The 14,538-nt window shown below is 44.0% G+C and overlaps 1 protein-coding gene across 2 annotated transcripts; it reads right to left on the bottom strand.

Annotated features, from left to right (window-relative positions):
• Positions 1-2,584: 2,584 nt before the first annotated feature.
• Positions 2,585-10,927, bottom strand: nyap2a (neuronal tyrosine-phosphorylated phosphoinositide-3-kinase adaptor 2a). Of its 2 annotated transcripts, none has more exons than XM_026294992.1 (6): positions 10,725-10,927; positions 10,033-10,346; positions 8,810-9,859; positions 7,629-7,754; positions 7,345-7,457; positions 2,585-2,809 (listed from the first exon to the last, which is right to left on the bottom strand). In XM_026294992.1, exons 1-6 carry the CDS (start codon positions 10,925-10,927, stop codon positions 2,588-2,590), a joined length of 2,028 nt encoding a protein of 675 aa, XP_026150777.1. In that variant the 3' UTR covers positions 2,585-2,587. The 2 variants fall into 2 exon arrangements, with proteins under 2 accessions (XP_026150777.1, XP_026150771.1); XM_026294986.1 differs by lacking the exon at positions 2,585-2,809 and adding an exon at positions 7,090-7,126.
• Positions 10,928-14,538: the final 3,611 nt, after the last annotated feature.

Below are 14,538 nucleotides of genomic sequence, written 5' to 3'. Positions count from 1 at the left end.
TAAATAAATAGGCAGAACACAGTCTAATAAAAAGAATATTTATTTCTGTCATGTCCCATAAAGATGAAAACAGCCACAATAATCAGACTATTTTTTTTCCAAAGACTGATAAAAGCCTAAACTCACTCATCTGTTTTTCACAGTGCAAACACATCAACATATTTACACCTGTGGACAGGTGAGAACCTGCGGACAAAAGGTGACAGGAAAGACGAGACATTTTCTGTTGACCCTGAAAATAGTTTCAGTCAAAACATGAAGATGATGTTGACTAAACTGATCAACTGTTGAATTGTGTTGTTTTCTGACATGTGACTTAAAAACATCATCAGTGTCCATCATAATAGTACTAAATATTCAAAATAAGAACGTCTTGAAATGTTTCATTCTTTCTGCTGCAGGAATTAGTCTGCAATTGTCTACTCTGGGCTGCCTCACCCATGGTCCACAAAGTCTGCCGTCCTGCCCACTGCTGATTACCTGGGTCAGGTGTGTTCAGCCAATCAGAAGCTGCAAGGGCAGTGGTAGTTGGAAAACAAGCAGGACAGTGGCCCTCAAGGATTAGAGTTGGGCAGCCTCGGTTCAGTCTGATTAATCTGCCATCCTTTAGTCTGATTGTTTAATCTGTGACAGTTTAGGCTTCCTTTAAAAACAGTTTCTTGGATTTTAAGGTCATCTGAAATAAGACGCTGAATTTTCAGAGCTCTTCTACAGGATTTCATTACATTAATTGATCTTGTTTTCATTGATCTCGGTATATTTATTGATGTCTGAATATTCTGTCTACATGTTAAAACAATCTGCTTTCACTGTTCTGATTAGAGTTTAGTTTGTAAATGTCATGCTGATCTAAAACAGATGTTTGATATTGATTATGTTTTTAGGAATTTCATTATCACCTCGGTTTGGGACTAGTTTATGTCAAAACAGTGGAAGGTATCATACTAAGGAGAGTTCAGGGTGGAGGATTTAGACTCAGAGAAAACAGGAAGAAATAAAATCTGGTGATTTTTTTTTTTTTTTTTTTTTTTTTTAAAACTGTATAAACCATCTCTGATCTGAAGACTCATAACGAGACAAATCTATCAATCATCCATGCAGTCCTCACTCACATCAGTTTCAATCACAGCTGATCTCGCATTTGATGTGACAAAGAACCAAGAATAACTGGCACTGACTATTAATCAATAGACTGTGTTGATCATATAGTCAAACTCAGTTGTACTGTGTGCGTGTGTGTGTGGTGGGGTAGGTGGGAGATTTAGGTTAATCATGCAGGTTTCACCATCATATCACAGAATGCTTTGCTTCAGTCTCATGTTACATTTGATTTGACATCATACTAATATATAGTCTTTCACATCCACCAGTAAATCAATACACACCATTCAGCAAGGTTTTCTTTTTGCAGACATCCATTGGTCATCCACTGTCCCAAAAACCGACGTGCCACCCGCCCACTAGGTGCGCTTCTTCACATCCTTCCAGTCTGACTTATACACTGACGAACATTTTGAAATGTTTGTTAAACTCTAATATGAAGTTAAATCAATAAATGTTAGAGATTTATTTCACATTTTTTTCAGTTTAAGGAGTCTAATCTGGGGTTAAACTGGAGTCCAAGTTTTTGGGACAATGGTTGAAACCAAACCACCCAACACATCAAAATATCCTCATTTTAAAATAGTGCTTTTTTTTTCATGATAACAAAATTATCTAATATAAAAACATCAGCGGGTTCTTCTTCCACACACGAACGGTCGCGACAGATTTTCTTCATATAAAAACATGTTTGACGATAGAGACGGGTCATTTTTCACACCGAGAAGGTTTAGAAATGTTTTTCTTTTCACAGCGCTCTGCTACACGACTGTCAGACTTCAAATAAAAACATCAGAATCTTTAACAGCAGTCAGATAGAAAAATAAGTAGAAAGACAACACCTGCTACACCTATACGGCCACGCCTCCCTGCACTCTGATTGGACAGCAGGATAACACCTGCACCACTGTGCGTTTGTATTAATGTGTGCGTTGCCTGTTGGCTGAAAGAGCTGTGGTTAGGTTTATCTTCGGATTCAGAACAGTTTTAAAGAAAACTGAACATTGAAACAGCATCAATGTGACAGTAAAAAAAAACTGACTGAGAAAACAATACATGTCCCTTCATGTCAAAGCAAACATGCAAACTGTTCCATATTTCCTTTTATTGATTGGTGCACTCACTGATTAGGTTTGTAATAAGATTCATGTTTGTGAATATTTGGTTTATTTCTCTGCTTCTTTCTTCTGTATTTGTTTTATTTCGGCTCGAACCAGATTCTCGACACCATGTGAACGAAGACTAGGGTCTAAACAAAACTCGCCGTGCTGTCCCATAAACATTAATTTAACAAGTTCTCTTTCTTCACTGATGTTGAAATGCCAGCAGCTCTGGCTGCTAACGGGGAGATAATGGGGATTTTCTGACTTTATGCTTAAACTTTAGTGACTCTACAGTCAGAAAATCATCCAGAAACACTTTGTTTAGTCAGTGTTGTGGATGTGCTGCTGCTCTGTTCATGTTTCTGTCTCTGTGTGGTTGTGTTTCAGATGGCCGTGTCCCAGAACACTGTGGTTGCCTGTCCAGCACCACTGGGCAGGGCTGAATATGGTGGCGGCTGTTTCCTCTTCCAGCTTGGCAGGATGGGCATACTGTCCTGTTTACACAGATTCTTCTCCGGCCGCTGTCGAGCTTTAATCTCGCGACACAAAACTCTTTTCTTCTCAATCATCTCCATCATAGTGGTGTCTCCGCAGAGCCATGGCATCTGGAGACGGAGAACAGCTCATCAACATGCCCTGTCACTCAGTAACCACTTACATCTTCACTCAATGGCCACTTACTGAGATCGTCACTCCTCGTTACCAGTGAACAGGGTTAAAGAGTTCAAAGCTAAATTATACCGATTTAATTATTACAATCCATTTTTAATTACTGGCATCCAGATTTAAACATCTATTAACACGTTTTATTCATTTATTTATTTCTAAAATGTGTGGACCTGAATAATGAAAGTGATTTATATTCATTTTAAACAGGTTGAGAGGTAGAAAGGCCAAGAGACAGACAGACACGTAAACAGACAGGTAGACTGGCCGACAGACAGATAGACTGGCCAACAGACAGACAGACAGGTAGACTGGCCGACAGACAGGTAGAAAGGCCAAGAGACAGACAGACACGTAAACAGACAGGTAGACTGGCCGACAGACAGATAGACTGGCCAACAGACAGACAGACAGGTAGACTGGCCGACAGACAGGTAGAAAGGCCAAGAGACAGACAGACATGTAAACAGACAGGTAGACTGGCCGACAGACAGATAGACTGGCCAACAGACAGACAGTCAGACAGGTAGAAAGGTCAAGAGACAGACAGACACGTAAACTGGCCGACAGACAGACAGATAGACCGGCCAACAGACAGACAGGTAGACTGGCCAACAGACAGACAGACAGGTAGACTGGCCAACAGACAGACAGACAGGTAGACTGGCCGACAGACAGATAGACAGGTAGAAAGGCCAAGAGACAGACAGACATGTAAACAGACAGGTAGACTGGCCGACAGACAGATAGACTGGCCAACAGACAGACAGGCAGGTAGAAAGGCCAAGAGACAGACAGACACGTAAACTGGCCAACAGACAGACAGATAGACCGGCCAACAGACAGACAGGTAGACTGGCCAACAGACAGACAGACAGACAGGTAGACTGGCCAACAGACAGACAGGTAGAAAGGCAGACAGACAGACAGACAGACAGGTAGACTGGCCAACAGACAGACAGACAGGTAGAAAGGCCGACAGACAGACAGGTAGACTGGCCAACAGACAGACAGACAGGTAGAAAGGCCAACAAACAGACAAACATGCTGACAGGCTAACAAACAGACAGAGAGGCCAACAGACAAACGGGCAGGTAGCCTGTCCAATACATAGATAGGTGGGCATGTCAACAGACAGACAAGTGGAAATGCCGACAGACAGGTAGAAAGGTCGACAGACAGGTAGACTGGCCAACAGACAGACAGACAGGTAGACTGGCCAACAGACAGACAGACAGACAGGTAGAAAGGCCGACAGACAGACAGGTAGACTGGCCAACAGGCAGAGAGGTAGAAAGGCCAACAAACAGATAAACATGCTGACAGGCTAACAAAAAGACAGAGAGGCCAACAGACAGACAAGTGGAAATTCCAACAGACAGACAGGTAGACAGGCCAACCTACAGACAGGCAGACAGGCCGAGAGACAGACAGGTGGAAAGGCCAACAAACAGACAGACACATAGACAGATAGGTGGACAAGCCAACAGACAGACAGGTAGACAGGCCGATAGAGAGACAGGTAGAAAGGCCAACACATAGACAGGCCAACAGACAGAAGGACAGATGGAAAGGCCAACAGACAGGTAGACAGGCTGACAAACAGGCCAACAGACAAACAGACAGGTAGACAAACAAGCAGGCAGGCCACCAAGCAGACAGACAGTCCAACAGACAGACATAGACAGGTAGAAAGGCCAACAAACAGACAGACACATGGACAGACAGGTGGACAGGCCAACAGACAGACAGGTAGACAACACATCAGACAGACAGGTAGACAGGTCGACAGACAGGACGTCAGACTGAATTTTATTCTTCACTCAGGTTATCAGTATGATGCCTGCATCACACTGTTCCTATCAACATGTAAATTATGATTACAGTGTATGGGAAGCACAAATTATTTTGGTTTTCAGGTCTAACGTGATACATTTGAAAAGTCTTTTAACCACATTATTTACATGAACATACATTGTGTTTAGAGGATTTTCATGCTTCAGTCTTTCGACTCATTAGCAAACATTGACCATCAGACCAAGATGCAGATTTTTTACATTAGATTTATTTGAGAAAGAACAAACTAACAGTTCAAAGGGCAGAAGACAGTGTTAATTTTCAAAAGTAGACAGTCTTTACAAACCGAATAAATTGTCTATGAAATGTAAAGTTAGTTCGACAATCATGGTCAGTCTGTGGGGGCAGGTCTCTAGAGAGCCGAAGTGAAACAACAGCCACACTCAAAATCCCACAGACATTTCTAACCAGTTTTCTCAGGAGTCGGCTGTCAACAGGTTCATTACATATGTCAGTGACATGACAGTGTCTGTGGTTAGTTCACTGTCTGTAATAACAGTAGGACACTGTCTGTGGTTAGTTCACTGTCCGTAATAACATTAGCACAGTGTCTATGGTTAGTTCACTGTAATAACAGTAGGACACTGTGGTTACTTCACCATCTGTAATAACAATAGGACACGACCTGTGGTTAATTCACTGTAATAACAGTAGGACATTGTCTGTGGTTAATTCACTGTAATAACAGTAGGACATTGTCTGTGGTTAGTTCACTGTAATAACAGTAGGACATTGTCTGTGGTTAGTTCACTGTAATAACAGTAGGACACTGTCTGTGGTTAGTTCACTGTAATAACAGTAGGACATTGTCTGTGGTTAGTTCACTGTAATAACAGTAGGACATTGTCTGTGGTTAGTTCACTGTAATAACAGTAGGACACAACCTGTGGTTAGTTCACTGTAATAACAGTAGGACATTGTCTGTGGTTAGTTCACTGTAATAACAGTAGGACATTGTCTGTGGTTAGTTCACTGTAATAACAGTAGGACATTGTCTGTGGTTAGTTCACTGTAATAACAGTAGGACATTGTCTGTGGTTAGTTCACTGTAATAACAGTAGGACACTGTCTGTGGTTAGTTCACTGTAATAACAGTAGGACACTGTCTGTGGTTAGTTTCCTGTCTGGTTAGTTTACTGTCTGTGGTTAGTAAGTGTGGTTTGCAGTCTGTGGTTAGTTCGCTGTCCTTGGTTAGTTTGTTGCCCATGATTAGTTTGCTGTCTGTGGTTAGTTTGCTGCCCATGGTTAGTTTGCTGCCTGTGGTTAGTTCCCTGTCTGTGGTTGGTTCGTGTCCTGTGGTTAGTTTGCAGTCTGTGGTTAGTTCACTGTCTGTGGTTAGTTTTCTGCCTGTGGTTAGTTCTCTGCCCGTGGTTAGTTAGCTCTCTGTGGTTAGTTCGCTGTCTGTGGTTAGTTAGCTCTCTGTGGTTAGTTCGCTGTCTGTGGTTAGTTCGCTGTTTGTAGTTAGTTCGCCGTCTATGGTTAGTTCGCTCTGTGGTTAGTTTAGTTTGCTGTCTGTGGTTAGTTCTCTGCCGTGGTTAGTTCGCTGTCTGTGGTTAGTTTGCTGTCTACGGTTAGTTCACTCTGTGGTTAGTTCGCTGTCTATGGTTAGTTCACTCTGTGGTTAGTTCGCTGTCTATGGTTAGTTCACTCTGTGGTTAGTTCGCTGACACCTGTGTGTTTTAGGGTTTGCCCTTATTCTCTGGACTTTCTTGCCTGATTGATTGCGTTGCCTGGTTTTTACTGACCTCTGCTCATGCTCTGACTTCAGCTCCTGGTATCTCTGGGAAGGTGTGTGTGTGCAGACTGTCAGTAAGCCTGTTTTGTCCCTTACTAAAGTTCACCTGCCTGCCCATTGTTTACTTTTCCAGAGGCTGACAGATGCCCAGATGTGATTTAATGACTTCGGCCTTCTATAATCTGACAGTGTTGAGGTTAAACTTGAATGGGCGGTGGGGGGATCAGTAGGGTCTTATTTGAATGCATGACGGTGTCATTGAGGTGGGCAGGGGGACATTTGAGTTTGTTTCACACATGGTGAAGTTTTAATGAGCTTTCATCTGTTAGTGGGTTTCAGTGTGAGTCCATGTTAGTTAGTTAGTTTAATGTTAGTATTAATAATGAAAGGATGTTTGTATTAATTATTATTAAAATGCGCTGTTATATATTAACTGCAGATGACTGTTAGTGTTAAGGATTTATGTTGAGGGAAAACACCAAAAACATTTCATTTAAACACTAAAATGACAGAAAATGTCCTAAAACAGTTTGTAGACAGTTTGAAGTCATGTTTACATGATTCTTGTTCTTATATTTACAGTTCAGATGTCAGTCAGCTGATGGATCGAAGCTTCTGTTGTCTGTTAAATATTTTACGATCTGTTGTTCAGTGAAGTTGAATCCTGTGTAAAATACAAAGTTTGTACTTAATTTCTATTTTTAATAAAACCTCTGCTTTTTATCCCATTAAGGGGTAGAGTCCTCAACAAACAGACAGAGACAAACAGACAAAGTCAGACAGATAGACACAGATAATCCAGATAATCAGACATTCAGACAGACAAACAGTCAAACAGGCAATCAGACAGGCAGGCAGACAGGTGTTTTACAGGTGTGGTACCTGGCTGAGGGCGGGGTGATGCAGCTCGTGCAGGTGACGTTGTGGCGTCCCACCAGGTGAAGGAACCCCTGATGTCGAGGCTGACCGTCCCAGTTTACAGACAGACTTTGAGTCTGCAGGCAAAAGAGACACCAGACACCTGATTTTCACCTGATGTTACCTGTTGTGAAACTTTGGAACCTTCTACCTATCAGTCAATATAGAGACAACTTGAACCAGAGATCCAGACTGGGCAGATTAAAACTGACCCCCTTACGACCGTACAGGGTTGTTGCTTTTCTCACCTGTTCCTGCTCCTCCAGACAGCATCATGGTGGGGCTGACAGAGGACCTCCCCATCCTGCTGGAAACTGGACTGGACTGTCCATCCCTGTCTTTACTGTCATGCCTGGGCAGAGACCTACAGTCTCCTACAGAGACACAGGACAGACAGCAGTGACATTAACTGTATATATTTTGATTCATTTAATTTGTCCAACACAGAACTACCCGCATTTAAGACCAAAAACCTCAAAGACACAAAGACCTGCCGAACCTGAAAAACGTACCAGGCCAGCAAACAATACTTAAAATACCTGTAATAGAAAAGAAAGTGTGAGGAGCTGGTTTTTGATAAGGTTGAAAGCCCTGAATAGAAGTGTTTCTGAGATCTGTACGTGTTGTTATACTGTCCCAAGTATATTACAATACCTGCTGTTTCCAGTGAAGCTCTGGTCCCACTCACCTGGGACAGGCCCAGTGTTCATGTGTTCCTAAAACATTTTTATTGTTAATGTTGAGGTTTGCTCTTATTTCATGGCACATTTAAAGGGCTCTGAGTACTTACCTGCACTGTACCTGTTTCCTCCTCATCCTGTCTGCCTGATATAGTACTAATGCACAGCCAATGAAGTAATGAAGTAGTACAGTGTCTTACTTACCAAATCTTTAGCTTCACTGTTCCTGATCATTCTTCCCCCTGAGCGTCTCTTATCTGCCTAAAGATGTAGTACTTACACAAAACTGTTGTACAGTAGTACTGAAGTAGTTTTGGCATAGTACTAGTGTAGTCCTGATGAACTACTGGTCAGTGCAGGTGTAGTTTTGGTGTAGTAGTGATGTCATACTGATGTAGTCCCTCTTTCCTCCCTCACCTCTTTTTCTCAACTGTCTACATGGTGTAAAAATGATGGACAGTTACAGTCTTGATGTAGTACTAATGCAGTACTGATGTAGTACTAATCCAGCAGTGATATAGTTTTGATGTACTGTGGTTGTAACGTAGTATAGGTGTAGTACTTATTTCATTGTGATGTAGTACTGATGCAGTCTGTTTGCCTGTCTGACTGACTGTTGAGGACCCTAACCTGATGTAGTACTTGAATGGTATTGATGCAGTACTGATGTAGTTTTGATGTACAACTAATGCAATATTGATCTAGTACTTGAACGTTACTGATGCAGTACTGATGTAGTTTTGCTGTACCTTCGCCCTCCCGGCTCTTCCTGCCTCCTGAGCCTTTCTTCATCGCCTGTCTACCTGAGGTAAACAGGTTGTTGAGTTCATCCAATGGGCTCGTTGGAGTCTGTGACCTCATTGAGACGTTCTGCATGGAGCCATGCGTGGAGGAGGAGTTACTGAGTTTAGCCCCGCCCTCTCCAGCTCTATGTGAGGATGATGACGATGAAGATGAAGAACGAGGCATACTTCCTCCGGCCATCAGAGCATCATATGGGGGTGGCCTCTTCAGGCTCAGAGGAGTCAGACAGCGACCCATGCTGACGGGAGATGGACATGCTGATTGGCTGCGGGGATAACCATGACCACTGTGGGCAGAGCCAGATGACTTGCAGAGGTTGGAAGGGAGAGGTGGCGCTGACGAGCGGCCAGAGGATGTGATGGTGTGGGTGGAGGGCAGATCCCTGTCCCGGTCTCGGTCCCGATCCCGTTCTTTGCGGTGGTGCGTGGAGCTTTGTGGGTGTTCAACACCACCTGACTTGCTGTAGGAGACATTATCTAACATGGGCAACCGTGTGACATCCAAGGGAGTGAGAGGGGACTCATCAGAGTTGGGGGAGCACTGAGCTGGAGCAGGGGGGAAGACAAGCAATGGTGGGCGGTGAGTCAGGAGGTTGGGGAAAGGTGGAGGGATGTCACAGAGAGATCCGCGGGATGACCAGGTTTCAGAATCCATGATGGTGGAGTGACCGTCCTGCAGGAAGTCCTCCAACATCGGGTACTTCATCTCCTCGTACACTGACTCGCTCTGCTCATCCTCCACTGCTTCCTGACTTTTCAGTTCTCGCAGGATATTTCCCACCATCTCAATATAGACTGGCTCCTCGTCATCTGTGTCTCTGGACGCTGGGCTCTGACTCTGGGATGAAGATTTGTCCAATCGCAAGGAAGAAGTTTTGTTGCCATGGTTACGAATGTAGGACTCATCAAAGGAAGTGCTGAGCTGAGTGTTTGGGTTCCTCTTCGGTTTAGGTGGAGGCATCTTCTTGTAGTCCTCGGGATAGAGGTGGCATCGAGCTGCAGAGAGAAACAGACTTAAAAACACTGAATGACATAATTTCCTCTTTAAATTCTTGCTACATACTGATCCAACAGAGACATTTCTCAATCACCTCCACCACAGAATGTGAAACATCTGTGATTTGGCATCAATTTAGATTTTTTTCATGTCTTAAATAAAATGTTCTCACCCTCTGCCTGCTCCACTGTCTCTTTGGTCTCTTGGTGGTCTCTCTTGGTGGCTCCAGACCCCCCGTTCACTGTCTCAGAGCTGCTGCTCAGTTTCGTGTTGGGGTCTCTCTTGGGTTTGGGTGGGGGTTGTTTTCGGTTGTGGTTTGAGTCATCGTCCCCTCCGCCCACTGAATGAAGGGACTGGGATCGGACAGTGAAGCCCTGGCTAGGGGGCGGCAGTCGGTCCTGTGGTGCCGGCATCGTCATGAAACCCATCCTGAAATGTTTGCCCGAGTATGCCCCATCTGCTGCCACTGCAACATCTTCACCAATCCTGGGTGAACCAATAGAAAGACAGATTACAACAATCTACACATAAAATCACAGACAAAAGTGGAAGAAACCTCCAGAAGAACAGCAGAGGGTGGACCTCTTTTCAGGACACAATATTGGAAATCAGAGTGACTGAATTATACATGTGTACACACAATTTTTTATTTTCTATACTGTTATGTTATTTTGGTCATATGCCACTTTCAGCTTTTGTGCACATGTATAACACACTGGATTCATGTCAATGGCCCTGCATTTCAAAAAAAGTTTTTGACTGGCACATTTTAGCTCAGCTCACATTTGCACATTATCTCTCTGAGTTTAGAGGAAACATTTTGACAGAAGTAAAATCCACATGATCTATTTTTGGATTTTCTACCTTTTGATGGCTTCTTCCTGTCGTCTTTTCTTTTGGTGTTTTTCCTGCATGTAGGCCCAGTTGGTCTGGTTACGAATGCGGTCGCTCTCTCTAGCGATGTCAGAGGCGTTTTGGATCACCAGACCATCATAAGTTCGAAGTCCGCTGTCCTCCACATACTGGAAAAACCTCCTGAAGGACGATGCATCCTCCTGAGACGTCATGACTCCTCAAAGACCTGAGAGGCTCAGAAAGGACCAGATCTCAGTTCAAACAGGCTGCAAACTTGATGGGTGAGGGTGGCTGGTCTCATGAAGGGTGTACATCTGACAGAGTTTGCTTGTCCAACCAGAGACCAGTGTTGGTTTGTTTTCATCATGAATCTTTCATGATATGTGACCAACCTTCAGTACAGTGTTCAGGTTTGCTTACAGCTCACAGGAAACTCTCCCTGTTGCTGTTTCCTATGTGAAAGAGAAGCTATTGGTGATTTGATTGTTAGATTCAGCACGTCTGAAAACATCAGGAGCCAAACATCTGGACTCACAAACATCAGGTCTGATTGATGCTACAGTGAAACCTGCTGCTGAGTGTGTGAGATATGGATGGACTGTGGGATGTTGAATCACAACAGACTGGAGGTCAGTTTCCTTCTGTGTCCAGCCTGTTCTGATCATGGTTCTCATAATGGTAGTTAATCTATTTCACTTGTCATAGTAACAACACGTTATAGAAACCCCCACCTCAACATCGTGTCAGCCTGTGAAATCATTCTTAGGGCTCATTTTATTTAAAACAGGTGATTAGACAAAGTCAGAAGGAAAATACCAACTGTTTGTTATGATTATTATTTTATTATTCAGCCCTTTGACACTACATCATTGACTCCGCTTTAATGGGAAGCTGTTTGCAAACACACCAGATCAGCCTTAGGTACATATTAATATTTTCATTATATGTCTCAGCAACTGAATTTCCTGTGTTAAATGTCAGAAATCAGCAGATTTTCCTTCAGAATGGAAAAACTCAGCCCTGTTCCTTTGAATTCCACTGAACTACACAGTGTGGAAGTTGGATCTGGTTCAGTTGTCAGCTCTGTGCTGTTTACCCTGAGGTCGACACAGCAAACTGATGAGAACAGGATGATACATGTTCCCCTGCTTAAATTCAGCTGCATCTATTTTACTGAAACCAGTGCAGAACACTGTCAGATCAGATAGCTTTGGGCTGAGATCATACTGGTCTCTAATCTGTTGCTGATTTGATTTGAGAACCATTTGAGCCGAGTAAATGGATTCTTCTTCTTCTCCTCCTTAATTTGTCTGGTTCCTGTTTTCTTACATCCTTCAGCCGTTCCCACAGTGTGATATAATCTCTCTCTCTGCTGTTTCACAGTGTCTCTCCATCATTCCCCTCCCCCATGTCTCTTTCTCTTTTTCCGTCTAAAAATGGATCAGGGAGTCAGTCGGTGGTAACCTAGCAACAGCAGCATCTCTCAGAGGAGCATGATGTAATGCTTCCTGTACCGGGTGAGGGGGAGGAGAGGAGGTAACATTACTCCTGTCCTCATCATTGACCCCAGCAGCAGCTCCACACAGCCCCTGAGTCCAAGCCCCAACCGCCCCCTGCTCCAGCACCAAACAGAGGTACTAGTCCGGTGATACCCCCCTCGCTCCGCCACCTGAAGGGCAAAACTCTGCTTTCATGGATCTGAATCAGTCTGCTGTTTATTGGATGTGCTTATCTTCCCGCCATCGTTTCTCCAGCTCAGCGTAAACAGATGGAGAAGCTTCACTTCGAGCTTCATTGAGGAATTAAAAGCCCAGATCTTGAATTTGTCCCTTCACAGCAGTACATCACATATTCATCCACATCTCACCCTGAACTCCACAAATCTACATCTTCTAGCCCAGCCATTTTAAATCTACAGCAAAAACGAGGAGAGGGGTAGTGCCCTGGTAGCCGAACGATATCACAACATCCACAGTTCAGGACCATAGTTATATGTCGACCCTTCCCCCTTTCCCATATTCATCTCTCATCTCTTTAAAACTGAATAAGTTTAACTGTGGTCATGAGCTTTGAGGCTGAAACAGATCTCAGTTCTATCCCTGCACCACCTGTCAAGCCCCATTTCATTACTGCAGTGACAACAATACATTAACATTACCGTTATTCAGTGTGGTGTCACACCATTTTATCATCTGTAACCTCTGACCCCTGAGAGAAGTCCACAACCACAGAAACTTAAAAACAGTTTAGTGTTTGTGCTCAATCAATAATATTGATCAGGTTGAATGTGTGGCCATGTTGGAAGGATTGATACAGAGCCACTTCCTCTATGACCTTTGACCTTCTGGACTGGAGAATTTCAGATGTGATCACCTCTGTTCACCTTTGTTTATTCAGAGCTGAAACAACTCTTTCAAAATAAGAGCCTGGCTTTAAATGAAGCGTAAATCTCTAATCTGTGACTTTGTTCCCACGATGACGCACAAAACAGGGTGTGAAGGAGCTGGATCCCATTTGAATAGACTTTATTGACACTGTCAGCGAGGACAGTGGCGACTCCACCACAGACACATCAACATTTTTCACCAAGAGACAGAGAGAAAGGTCTGAACACCGCATGACCAGCAGAAACAAATGTTGAGCACATGAAACACGACAGACATGAAACATGACAAACTGAAGCTGAAGGAAGGAGTTCAGAAGAGGCTTACCAGAGGACCTGCAAGGACTCAAACTCCCTCCATCCCTCCTTCACCTCTCCCTTAGTGGTTACTTCCCTTCTTCAGTGGCTCCTTCCCTCCTTCAGTGTATCCTTCCCTGTAGTGCTGAAGGCTCCTGCCGTCCTCCCAGATTCTGCAGCTCAGAGGTAACGATATTTCGTGTTGATTCTTGTCTGCAGCGACATAAATCCACAACCACTATTCAACACCTCCTTCCTCCTGTCCTCCCTCACTTCCTCTCCTCCTGTCCTTCTTCCTGTCTTGCTTCCTTCCGTCCTCCCGTCATGTATGTTCACAGCTGTAAGAATCACAGCTCACACACACTCACACATACACACACTCACACTCACACCCACACCCTTCAGCCACACACACACCCATCCCCGACGACAGTCGCCACAAGAAACGAGAGGCTGAAACCACGGCAACCTGGCAGCATCCTCACCCTGCTGACTCCTCCCCCTGCTGCTGAAGTGGGTGGAGGGATAAAACGTCACAAATGTGTTTTCTTTGTTTTGCTGTAATTTCTAATTTGCTACCGGAAACAAGCAGCCATGTTCTTTCTGTTTGTGCTGTAAACACACATGCAGCTGCTTTTTACCTGCTCCCTTCCTCCATCTCCTACACGGTGATGATGATGAAATTAAAGGGCATGATGTCACATGATGTTTTATGACAAGCACATCATGTGATGCGACAGTGCACTGATGCTCTGACAGATTTACTTTATCTTAAAGCTGTAGGAGGAAATTTGGCCATTGGAGGCAGGAAGTGTCCACAACATGATAAAATAAAAGAGCTGGTAACCATGAACTGATCAGAGCTTTTATTTTGTGAATTCATCACAGTCCACTGCTGTCCTGGGTGTTCACCATCAGAAGGTGAATCTCACCCAGAGCAGCGTGACTTTCACCTGAGGAAGAAACAAGTGTTGTTCCTGCTCAGTCCAGGTCCTCAGCTCATACTGAGTCTGGGTTAGCAGGTCTCCTCCCTGGTCAAACGAGCCTGCTCTGCCTTCTACCTGCAGCTCATCCTTTCATTTGCACATTCACTGCTCCAACCACATTTCTGTCCTTATTTGTTGTTTCCTTTCCTGTCTCCTT

The sequence above is a fragment of the Mastacembelus armatus genome, chromosome 13 (genome assembly GCF_900324485.2).
Source record: "Mastacembelus armatus chromosome 13, fMasArm1.2, whole genome shotgun sequence".
Lineage (NCBI taxonomy): Eukaryota > Metazoa > Chordata > Actinopteri > Synbranchiformes > Mastacembelidae > Mastacembelus > Mastacembelus armatus.
This window is presented reverse-complemented; position numbering and strand designations above follow the sequence as displayed.

Coding starts and splice junctions, on each gene's coding strand:
- nyap2a (XM_026294992.1), bottom strand. CDS start 10,927: ATGACGTCTCAGGAGGATGCATCGTCCTTCAGGAGGTTTTTCCAGTAT. Junction 10,347..10,724: donor CAGGAAGAAGCCATCAAAAG/GTAGAAAATCCA, acceptor TGGTTCACCCAG/GATTGGTGAAGATGTTGCAG. Junction 7,458..7,628: donor GTCTGGAGGAGCAGGAACAG/GTGAGAAAAGCA, acceptor TTTTGCCTGCAG/ACTCAAAGTCTGTCTGTAAA.